The sequence below is a fragment of the Polistes dominula genome, unplaced genomic scaffold, assembly GCF_049000335.1.
Source record: "Polistes dominula isolate Pdom_NZ unplaced genomic scaffold, Pdom_raw_medaka contig_84, whole genome shotgun sequence".
NCBI lineage: Eukaryota > Metazoa > Arthropoda > Insecta > Hymenoptera > Vespidae > Polistes > Polistes dominula.
In genome coordinates this window covers 934,457-947,775 of record NW_028300944.1, presented here as the reverse complement: position 1 = coordinate 947,775, position 13,319 = coordinate 934,457, and the positions used below count along the sequence as shown (strand labels likewise).

The 13,319-nt window shown below is 28.5% G+C and overlaps 1 protein-coding gene across 3 annotated transcripts in view; it reads left to right on the top strand.

Moving 5' to 3' along the window:
* Positions 1–10,784, top strand: part of CycD (cyclin D) — a 50,293-nt gene extending 39,509 nt beyond the window's left edge. For 2 of the 3 annotated variants that reach the window (XM_015332036.2, XM_089171692.1), the window contains exons 4-6: positions 3,624–3,769; positions 4,319–4,447; positions 5,418–10,784. In XM_015332036.2, the coding sequence (XP_015187522.2) occupies positions 3,624–3,769; positions 4,319–4,447; positions 5,418–5,819 (677 nt within the window). In that variant the 3' untranslated portion in view covers positions 5,820–10,784. The remainder of the gene's footprint in view (positions 1–3,623; positions 3,770–4,318; positions 4,448–5,417) is intronic. The other variant, XM_015332037.2, reaches the window with a different exon arrangement.
* The last annotated feature ends 2,535 nt before the right edge of the window (positions 10,785–13,319 follow it).

Sequence of the window (13,319 nt, the reverse complement as noted above, 5' to 3'; positions counted from 1 at the left end):
GACAATATTATTTCTTAAATATATTTTTTTGTAATTACATAAACATTTATATAAGATTTCATTCAATTTTTGTCTACTTTTCTTACATACAAACACACACATACACATTTGTAATGAAATATTGCATACAATGATATATTCAATGTTTTTATTATAGTTTTTTTTCATACACACACACACATAAACACATATATACATATATACACATTTGTAATGAGATATTGCATAGGATGATATTTTAAAAATTAATTATTTCTATAATAAATTGTTATTATAAAATATATTTTATATAAATAAAATAAATATAATAAAATATATATTTTATTTATAAAATATTATTAATATTTAATAAATAAATAATGAAATATAACACAAACACACACACAATAGTTAAATAATAATAAACTATGTTTATAAAGGATTTTCCAATGAATAATTGGTTAAGTGAGAAATGCCTTAAAGTAATAGTTGTTCGTGATGAGTTGTTACACAACGTGATTAGTCGGATCATTTATCTAATTGCATCAATGCACGTTGTTTGTGCTCCCTCGGAATAGCCGGAGTAAACGATTTACTTTCAAGGTCGATCGGGATTCAAACTGTGAACAAAACGAGAAGAACGAAGACACTGCATTCTCATTCCTCTTTCTATCCTTTATCATAGTTTCTCTCTTTTTTTATAATTTTTTTTTTTTACAATTCATTCAAGATGATTATTGATAAAAATGTAATAAACATTTCACATTTTACGAGTTAACACAACTTCTTCTTCTCCTTGTCTCGTAATAATTTTCTATCACTTTCTTCACATACATGTACAAACACATATTCTGATTTTAAATGTGTCTTTCTATCTTTGTTTATTTGTTTAATTCGTGGTAAGTTCGATCGTTCGATTCGTCGCAACATCGATGCATTCCTTCCTTATCTTTTGCTTCAACCTGATCGGTGAGTCTTGGTTGCTTGCTTGCTTGCTTGCTTGGTTGCTTGCTTGGTTGAGCCCTCGTTAAGCTAATTCTACGGTAAAATGTTGTTTGAGTTCAGTTTTTAACAACGAGGAAGAAACTTTAAACGAGTCTTGTAATACTTCGTTATAAAATATATATTAAATCAAGAAACGGAATGCTATAAAACCGGGGTTTGATATAACATGATTTATAAATTGCAAAAAACTTTCTACAATATTTTGTACAAAACTTTGTACAAAACTTTGTGCTTTTATAATATTAGATAATATATGATTTTGTTTAATATATTTACAAAACTAAGTTATTTTAAAATTATGAAGCAATGGTGTAATTAATTTTAGATTTCATATGACACAACAATTTTGAAATTTCTAAACTATTTAATAAATTATAACAACACACAAAAGTAATACCAAAATTATAATTAAATATAAAAAAAAATATAATACCACGAAAAAATATCAAAATAATTGAATTCTAATACACTGCCATCTATTGAAAACTAATAGAACGTAAAAACTTCGATAAAATGTTGATTTAATATAATTCTAAACTATTATAGTAAATTATAACAACACACAAAATAATATCACGATAAAATATAAACAGTAAAGTTAGTTACGTCATGTGAAAACCTAAAAAAATATCGAAATAATTGAATTGTAATACATCGCCATCTATTGAAAGCTTACAGAACTTAGTTACTTAGATAAAATATTGATTTAATATAATTCTAAACTATTATAGTAAATTATAACAACACACAAAATAATATCACGATAAAATATAAACAGTAAAGTTAGTTACGTCATGTGAAAACCTAAAAAAATATCGAAATAATTGAATCGTAATACATTGCCATCTATTGAAAGCTTACAGAACTTAGTTATTTAGATAAAATATTGATTTAATATAATTCTAAACTATTACAGTAAATTATAACACCACACAAAATAATAATACACGAACAAAATAGGAAAAGTTAGGTTACGTCGTATGTAAATTGAAATAATTGAATTGAAATACTACGCAATCTGTTGAATACTTAAACAATCTAGAAATCTAGTTAACCATTGATTGATAAATTCTTAAATTAACAATAAAAAATAAAAATAATCGCGATTAAAATTATCCAGTGTATTAAATTTAAAAACAAAATCACACAAAATACATCAAATTTCAGTAATTTCAAAATTCATTTTGGAAACCAACAATATGACACTGAAATTTCATATATAAAAATATATCTATTGGTTCGTATTCTATTAGAATAAAACCCAAAGTTCCTTTATTTATTATTATTATTATTATTATTATTATTATCATTATTATTATTATTAATATTTCACTTGCATATAAAATAATTCTATTAACTAACACAATATACATTGTTAATACCACGAACTTTTGATTCACCCTAATAAACTGTAACTTTGAAGCAAACATTGTATCAAATAACCTAACCTAATTATCTAACCTAAAAGATTTTTGTATATCAAATCTCATAAAAAATGAGAGAAAGACAAATACCCAGTAATTTTTAGTATTTTTTGTTGTTCCTTTAATTTGTTCGTCAGGAGGTCGAGGTAAACCACCACCAGAGAGAAAGAGATGAATGATTATAATGATCATGATCGTGATCTTGATCCTGATGATGATGATGTAATTGAAATACCAGACGAGTGTGAAAATATCGAATATATTCTATTCATTTAATTCATTTTTTTTAATCGAATGGACTTTATTAAATATTTATCGTTTCTAAATATGAAATATTATGAGATATTAATCGTGAGATTATGCGTAATAACAACTTGACATGGTGAATTACAGTTTGCATCTTTTTATCTAACCAGTTCTTAGAATTTCTACCTGCACCTTGCACTTGTAAGAAAATCTATGATTGTAACATAAAATCTGACCGGTAATATTCTAATCTCGAGGACATCAGGGGAGCAGTTTTATTGGTATATTATACATGCATGTATAATGAAAATGTTTAAAAATATCTCATCAGGAAATTGACTAACTATTAAGGAAAATTCTTAACACATTTCTATGATTTCTAAGATTACAAAGAATCTCTTTAAAATCTCTTTTGTTTTTTCCAAGTCTTAAATAAAACCCCTTTCTAAAAATCATTCTTACCAAGGACAAATATTTTGCCCATGTAACTTTGAAGAAATCATTGGTGAATTCTAAAAAAACCTTTTGGCCTTTTGTATATATCCACATTCCTCAGTTTTTTTTTATAAAAATCTTTACAATTAGTCAGTTTGAAAAAGAACGGTTCGTTTCATCGCAAAGGGTTGATTATAAAAAGTTGAGAAAAAAATTTACAAATAAAAATTCTCAATCGTTTAATTAAATTTTATATTTAAAATTACCACAATTTGTTTTTCAAACATTTCCAGTATAAATAAAAAATATCTATTCCCCATTTGGTAATGGTAACTTTTTTTATTAAGTTTTATACCACCAATCGATAAAGTAGATCGCGTGATTATCGATATGCGTAATTTTATCGATGGTTGGTTAATATTTTGTATTATTTATAAAACATTTGTCTCTTTTTAAATTAATTAAAACATTTTTTAAGCATTGAATCATTCGCATGAATTAATAAGATGTTTCTTTTTGTTTTTTCTTTTATAGAATACAAGTTTTTGACGTATACGCCTAGCATGGTAGCAGCTGCGAGTATCGCAGCAGCACTTCAGGGACTTGACTGGACCAAAAAGAGCGGTTTTGGAATTTCTGTTCTTCTCGAACACTTAACTAGCATCACAACTATCGAACAGGTTTGTCCACTCTCTTTTCAGGATTTAACGTTACTCGATTTAATTGTTTAAAAGTACCCGCCCATTCTCGAACTTGTAGTAGTAGATCGCCGCCATTTTGTAAATCAAGATGAGAACTAATACCGGTTATGTTTTACATATTAACATTTCTTAAACTTTATAACAATTTTAATCATTTTTAATTATAGAAATAAAATTAAATCTTATACGTGATTAATAATAATTGATTTATTCTAACCATAATCTGAATTTGATATAAAATAAGGTTAGTTTTTAAAATCGTGTTTAATTCAATATGGCGGACGTTTTTTTTGAATGTAATCTTAAATTAGTATGGGTCGACCTTCGACCTCGGGACACACAAGTAGTTGCTTTAGAAAATTTATTATCAAAACGCTTTTTGTATGAGAATTGCGCTAGACATATGACAAAAGTTGAACTCGAAATGGTTAGTGAGTAAGAGAGAGAGAGAGAGAGAGAGAGAGAGAGAGAGAGGAAGGAGGAATTGGAGGAGGGTTAAAGAGAGTTAGTTGATTGGTTGGTTTGCAGGCAAATGAGTGTGTCGATGATGATGATGATGGTAAAGAGAGTAACAGCAGCAGCAGTAGCAGCAGGTGCCAGGCACATGTGCACGCAAAAAAAAGGTCGGCAAGATGGGACGATAGAGCGGAAAAGCTTGTAAGACTAAAACGGAAAAAGAAATAAAGAAATAATCAAAAAGAAAGAAAGAGAAAGAAAGATAGATGATATATATATATATATATATATACACACATACACACATTTTCGTAATAAATATATATATATATATAAATAAACTGCACGAATGAATGGGCCTCGGCATGAGGTCCATGGCCTCTCAACGCATGCAAACGCATGTTTTTTGGTGTTTTTTTTCGGTATTGTCTTCTTTTTTTTTTTTTTAAATAAAAATAAAGAACGATATAGTCATTCTATCTCTTTCTTTAACCGTTTTGGAAAGAGCTCATCTGCCGGATGGTTTCATTCATAATTTCAACGAATTCAAAGTGAAAGCAAAAAATCGATGCTCTGCTACCCCCGAATCAGCCAGGACTCTCTTGGCCTTCCTTCCTTCCTTTCTTTCTTTTTATTTATTTCTAAAAAAAAAAAGTTACACACTTCTTGTTTGTATCAGACCTAACCTCAAAAGTTTCCAGTGTCTCTTAAAAAAGACACTGACCTAAGTTAAATTCTACGCATGTTTCTATATCAACCAAACTTATTTTTATTATTAGGGTGAAACAAAAGTCCTTACATTTGTTTTTATTAATAATAATATTCATAAAGTAAATTTAACACGTTGTGCAGCATGTCAGCCATTAATGGCTGACACTAGAGTTTCCGTTTAGGCCACGTCAGCCATCGGTGACTGACACTTTGAACTATTTTTCAATACAAAGTAACGTCTGTGGCCTGACGGGGACTTACATAAAAATGAGCATGGCGCTCAACGTGTTAAACAATCAAAACAATGCGTTGTCCAGTTTGTAACAGAATCTTTTGATTCACCCTAATACAATTGCACAAATCTGAGAATATTTTCAATAAAGAGACCCCAACAAATCCCTCACACACCCCATGTAATTCAATTTGGAATGGACTAAGTTTTGTTTCTTATCTTTTACAGGATTATCTACGAGCTTGTTTAGAACAAATAGAAGAGATGGTTGCAAAAGCACAAAAAGAGGGTGGTAGCACAACAAACGATGACAAAAATGTTACTTGTACTGAAGAAACTGTTAAAACAATTGAACAGGAAGTTGTTAACAATGTTTCTATCGAACAAGAAGAAGAAGAAGAAGAAATGGAAGAAGAAGAACAACAGCAACAACAACTACAACTACAAGAACAATTGCAACAACAGCAAGAACAATTACAACAGCAACAACAATTGCAACAACAGCAACAACAACAACAGCAGCAGCAACAACAAAGGCAATTGGAGGAACAGGAAGAAACAGCGGAGGAAAAATTGAAAGAACATGAGAAGGCAGGTACACCAACCGACGTCAGAGATGTTCATTTCTGAACCCAAGAAAACGAAGCTATGAAAACGATGACAACGCATCAGCACCATTTGCAGCAACTATAATAATAATAATAATAACAACACAACAATACAATTATAACAATAATTGTCATCAATGAAAATATGAATCAACGACGACGTTGTGTTATGATTGGATGAAGAACAAAAAAGAAAAATACTTGAAAAATTGTTCCAAGTTTTAAGAAAGAACAAAAGAAAAAGATCTTTAAAGAAGAAAAGGATAGAAAAAATTGATATAAAAAAAAAAACAATTAACAATATTCGTCGTTGAACTTCGTCATCATCCACCATCTTTTCTTTCGTTTAAAACGTTGAGCGCCACGTCAGCCATCTAATGTCAATCACTGACACTAGATTTTACGTTTAGGCCGCGTCAGTCATAAGTGACTGACACTTCGACTATTTCTCCAATCAATGTAACGCCTGTGGCCTGACGGGAGTTTCTCTAAAAATTCGTGTGGCACTCAACATATTAAAAGAAAAGGAGAGAAAGAGATAACTAGATAAAGTTAAATAGATAAAAAGAGACAAGAGGAAATACGCCATCACGAAACTTCGTAATTTTGTAATATTTTTTTTTTGTTTTTTTTTTTTTTTTAACACTAAGGAGTGGGCGTGCTGCGGGGGGAAGGCAATGCAATACGCTTTATGCATCTATTATTATTATTATTATTATTATTATTATTAATATTATTATTATTATTAATATTATTCAATATTATTTGTTTTATTTTGTGTCCTCCTTTCATTTTATTTTTATTTTAATTTCTTTATCCTTTCTTTATTCCTTCTTGTTTCTCTTTCCCCTTAAATTCGCGCGTTTAAGATCTAATTAAAAAAAAAAAAAAAAAACACACTTAAATGTTTAGTCCAATGAGTTATCAGGTTGAATGCCACGGGGGTCACCGGTGACCGGCGTACCCAGATTAATAGAAATATATTCCACATCGTGGCGCCACCGAATAATCCCAGTAAAATTGCCGTGGCATTCAACCTGTTAAAACACAAAAACACACAGGAAAATATATATATATATATTTTTTTTTGTGTTTACAGCAATAAGAAAATGCAAGAAGAATATTTAAATTCTCTTTTTCTTTTTTTTTTTTTTCATAAGGAATTGAAAAAAAAAAATTCACTTATTGTTAGTCATGTCGAGTCATTTTACAGTTTTTTTTTTCCTCTTTTTTTTTTGTACATAGTTGTAACACACTATATATAAAAATACATATATATATGTATATGTATATGTATAATTTAATTAATAAGCGAATATATAAATAAATCTGTGTGAAAAAGATAGATATATAAAAAAAAAACAAACAAACAAACAAAAGAATAAATCGTAACGAAAATTTATTTTTATCGAGTTTCAACGTCATAGATTTCTGTCTTCTATTTTTTTGTTGTTGTATTTTTTTTTTTTTTTTAATCTCGAAATAAATTAATAAACACACGTATTATAGCAGAGTCCATAAGAAAGTTTTAAATATGGCGGCGCGATTAATTAATTATTCGCTTGTTCCACCAACCCTGTTCCTATGAGCGGTTGTGCCAATCCCGCACATTTATATTAAAAAGAAAAAAACACGAACGAAATATAAGCTATACAATAGAAACAAAAAAAGATTGAATGCATACGCGTGTTGTGTGTGTGTGTGTGTGTTGAGTGTGTGTGTTTGTTTTATGTGTATGATGTTTGTGATAAAGTAAAAAAAAAATATATTAATTTACAACGAATGTTAGTGTGTATAAAGAAAAATTATAAGTAAGAATAAGCGAAAACAAGATGGCGGTAATTTGTACACGAAATGGCGGATTCCAAGTAAAAACGCGGGAAATTCGAATGATCGATGTTTACGAAATAAAAAGTTGAAACATGTAATTGTATGAATTGCATCGATTAAAGTTTTGTTTTTATATTAATTTGAATTTCGTTTAATTTTTATTTTGATTGATTATTAAAAAAAAAAGAAAAAAAAAGAACAGAAAATGAAATTACAAAAAAAAAGAAAAAAAGAAAAGAACATTTCTAACGCGTAGCACACAAACGTACAATAAATTCGCATATGTTGGTAAATTGCTTTATTATATTTGATTTTTTTCTTTTTTTTTCTTTTTTATCGTAGTCGCATTTTGTAAATATGTAATTAAATATAAATAAATAATAGATAAATACAAAGAAGAAGGAGAAAAACAAAAAAGAAGAAAAATGAAAAAAAAGCGACACGCGTACGCTTAGAAATATAAGAATATTAAATTAAGATCGAAATGTGGGAAAATAATTAATGAAACCGAAAAGAGAGAAAAAAAAAAAGAAAAAAATGCGAAAAAATATATTCAACGTGGCCGTACACAAATTAAAAAAGAAAATATGAAAAAAAAAATGGAGAGAGGAATTGCGAATAGTGCCTTCGACAAATTTCGACGAAAAACGAAGATTGATAATTAATTAAATAATAAAAAAAAAAAAAAAAAATGAATAAAAAAAGAAAGGAAATTAAATCAAAAAATTTGCAATCTTTACGTAGTAGTCTGTTGAATATAAATTCATAAATAAATTTAGTACTTAAATAAGTCCAAAGTATAAATAAAATTACAAAAAACAAACTGATACAAAAAAAAAAAAACAAGAATATAAAATTAATCAAAAAATTATATTATAATAAAAATATATAATAAAAAAAAGTAAAAAAAAAAATTATATATTTGATATAATAAAAGTGTCGAGTGAACAAAATAAAAAAAAATAATAAAAAAAGATAATCAAAAAAAAAACCACTTTGGCCTTGAATTAAATAAAAAAAAAATAAAATAAAAAAGAATTACAAACACATTGAAAGTGCCACGAAGAAAGAAATACATGAAATTAAATATAAATCTATGTATGCACGTACATTACACATATACATACATATACATACATATATATATATATATATATATAATATGTATATAATATATTATCGATAACCAAATCCTAGTACAATTCTAATTAAAAAGAAATCTATTAATATAAGAGAATGTCCTTGACCAAGTTAATTAAAAAAAAAAAAAAAAAAAAAAACATAATATATGAAACACACGCGCACGTACACACACACAGATATGTTTATAAAAACACGAGAAGAATTTTGAAAAATTAGTGGCCTTACTTTTGAATCGTACTGTACTAATATATATATTTCATTAACAAATTGTAATAAAAAAAATGTCTCGAATTTTTTCTAAATTGTTCAAACACACACGAGAAGTGCGATGCGTTGTATAAACAAATATTATTAATAAAAAAAAATAAATAAATAAATAAAACTAATGCACAAATGCACAAATACATTTTTCAACATAAATTTGTTAAACAAATCTTTTAATATTATTTTCTTTTTCCATTATAATTATAACAATAATAATAATAATAATAATAATAATAAACTCGTAATTAATTATAGGAAAGATAATAACAACAATTACAATAATAAAAAATAAAAACAAAAAGCAATGCAAAAACAAAGAAAAAGAAAATAATACGCTTTTATATTCATGTACCTTGTTGTCGTCAATAATAATAATTATTATTATTAACATTTAAGTTGTAAAAAGAAAGAAAAGAAAAAGAAAAAAAAGAAAGGAACACATAAAAAAAAAATATAAGAAAAACAAACAAATAAATAAATAAAAAACGGAGGCTGATTATTAAAAATTAATTAGTGAATAATAATAATAAAAAAAAGAAATGTTATAAACAATAGTGTATAAATAAATCCAAGCACAGATTTAATAGAAAATATGAAAAATAGAATATTAAAATACACGTTTTCTTTTCCTATTTTTATTTGTAAATAATTCATAAGTTTGTCATAATAATCATAAGTTTGATGTATACTTCTTATTTTTATTTTTTTATTTTTTTTATTAAAAACCATAATCGTTTATTCATCCCCATTTTAATTTAATTTAATTTAATTTTTCTTCTTTAATCTAATTTTTTTGTTTGTTGATTGCACACGTCGGTTGCACTCAAATAAAATTTTGTCGATTAATGTTATATGTACATATAAATATATATATATAATTATTATTATTATTATTATTATTGTTATTACTAGCACTATTATGAATATTATTATATAAAAAAAAAACTTTTTGTTTATGATTACAGTAAGAAATAAAAAATATTATATCAAGAAACAAAACAGTGCAGGTGCATTTAATGTTAATGCACAAACAACCACATTTCTATTATTATTATTATTACTATTATATATTATTATATATTATTATATTATATTATTATATTATATTATTATATATTATTATATTATATTATTATATATTATTATTATATTATATTATTATATATTATTATATTATATTATACTCTATATTATATTATATTATACTATATTATATTATATTATAATTATATCGTGTATCGTTAAACACGTATTAAGACGAAATATGCGATTTTAAACAACTAACTGTTGATATACGAAAAGATAAAAAAACGAAAATGCGCAATAGAAATACCACTGATATACCTCAGATTTTCACACACACACTTCGCTCGAAATAATACGCACGTACATTACAACTATATATGTATATATATATAATATATGTTTATATATATACATACATAATTTCAACTGTTCGAAAAAATGTCGAACTGTTCGAATGAGATAAGAATCGTAAACATTACACTTACAATTATACTTATTTAAAAAAAAAATATTTCTAGAACGAAAATTTACTTTTAACGAATACAAACTACAAAAAAAAATATATTCAAACAAAATAATGCAAGTTGCAACAATGAATGTAAAACGAATAAAAAGAAATATTGTTCTTCAAATACGTATGTAAATATATTTTTAGTCAGGTGCGTTTCGAGACGCAATTTCAATAAAATCGAATGGAAAATAAAGTATTCCTATTTAATACAGTAATCTTCATGGTGTTTCCTTTCTTTATTTTAAATATTATTTTTTATAAGACTCATGTATTTTAGGATTCTATTACATAATGTATTTTGAAGTTAAAATTAGAAATTTTGATTGAATTCATTGCTTTCTAACAGAAGAATCGATCAACAAAAGTTTCATCACGTAAGATCCTCTTACCAATTTCATTTTAAAATTAAAATTTTTTTAACAGAAGAACACAGTGTAACAAAAATTATTTTATTCTTCACGAGCCGTAGTTTTCTGAGCAATCTTAAATAATTCTGTTACAAGATTCTCAATGAACATTAGAAATTTATGTGACTTGTTGTTTTCTAAAAGGAGAAAAAATGTCCCAAGAAATATTTTATCAACTAGTAAACTAAAATTTGGTTTTAACATTTTCTCGCCGGTGCATAACACAGGTGGCCCGCCGTTGACTGTCTGATCGGGTGGCGCGTACCACCCGTGGTCAAACTTTGTCTGGGTGTAAACAATCAAAAATCACGTGCCGCCATAAGAGGCGTGTATAAGATTCGAGTCTGGTTGGCTCACATTGCATACACTGAAAATCGGCGCCATCGCCGGCATCAACATGTAAAATACCCCATAGTATTCTTCGAACAAAATGTCGGATACTCCTAAAGATTTCTTTTACAGGTTAAAATTAGAGAACATGCTTGAATGTTTGAACTCCTAGAAGGAAAACATGATGTGCAGAAAGAAGTCCTTCTCCCTGCTTCACATGCTATATAACTTCCTACCACATCCTGTTATCCTGTTGAATGTTTCATTAAAATTAATTTGTCACAATTAATTACTAATAAAACATAGTAAATTAACATTTGGTTTTAACATTTTCTCGCCGGTGCATAACACAGGTGGCCCGCCGTTGACTGTCTGATCGGGTGGCGCGTACCACCCGTGGTAAAACTTTGTCTGGGTGTAAACAATCAAAAATCACGTGCCGCCATAAGAGGCGTGTATAAGATTCGAGTCTGGCTGGCTCAAATTGCATACACTGAAAATCGGCGCCATCGCCGGCGTCAACATGTAAAATACCCCATAGTATTCTTCGAACAAAATGTCGGATACTCCTAAAGATTTAATTTACAGGTTAAAATTAGAGAACATGCTTGAATGTTTGAACTCCTAGAAGGAAAACATGATGTGCAGGAAGAAGTTCTTTTCCCTGCTTCACATGCTATATAACTTCCTACCACATCCTGTTATCCTGTTGAATGTTTCATTAAAATTAATTTGTCACAATTAATTACTAATAAAACATAGTAAATTAACATTTGGTTTTAACATTTTCTCGCCGGTGCATAACACAGGTGGCCCGCCGTTGACTGTCTGATCGGGTGGCGCGTACCACCCATGGTCAAACTTTGTCTGGGTGTAAACAATCAAAAATCACGTGCCGCCATAAGAGGCGTGTATAAGATTCGAGTCTGGTTGGCTCACATTGCATACACTGAAAATCGGCGCCATCGCCGGCATCAACATGTAAAATACCCCATAGTATTCTTCGAACAAAATGTCGGATACTCCTAAAGATTTCTTTTACAGGTTAAAATTAGAGAACATGCTTGAATGTTTGAACTCCTAGAAGGAAAACATGATGTGCAGGAAGAAGTCCTTCTCCCTGCTTCACATGCTATATAACTTCCTACCACATCCTGTTATCCTGTTGAATGTTTCATTAAAATTAATTTGTCACAATTAATTACTAATAAAACATAGTAAATTAACATTTGGTTTTAACATTTTCTCGCCGGTGCATAACACAGGTGGCCCGCCGTTGACTGTCTGATCGGGTGGCGCGTACCACCCGTGGTAAAACTTTGTCTGGGTGTAAACAATCAAAAATCACGTGCCGCCATAAGAGGCGTGTATAAGATTCGAGTCTGGCTGGCTCAAATTGCATACACTGAAAATCGGCGCCATCGCCGGCGTCAACATGTAAAATACCCCATAGTATTCTTCGAACAAAATGTCGGATACTCCTAAAGATTTAATTTACAGGTTAAAATTAGAGAACATGCTTGAATGTTTGAACTCCTAGAAGGAAAACATGATGTGCAGGAAGAAGTTCTTTTCCCTGCTTCACATGCTATATAACTTCCTACCACATCCTGTTATCCTGTTGAATGTTTCATTAAAATTAATTTGTCACAATTAATTACTAATAAAACATAGTAAATTAACATTTGGTTTTAACATTTTCTCGCCGGTGCATAACACAGGTGGCCCGCCGTTGACTGTCTGATCGGGTGGCGCGTACCACCCATGGTCAAACTTTGTCTGGGTGTAAACAATCAAAAATCACGTGCCGCCATAAGAGGCGTGTATAAGATTCGAGTCTGGTTGGCTCACATTGCATACACTGAAAATCGGCGCCATCGCCGGCATCAACATGTAAAATACCCCATAGTATTCTTCGAACAAAATGTCGGATACTCCTAAAGATTTCTTTTACAGGTTAAAATTAGAGAACATGCTTGAATGTTTGAACTCCTAGAAGGAAAACATGATG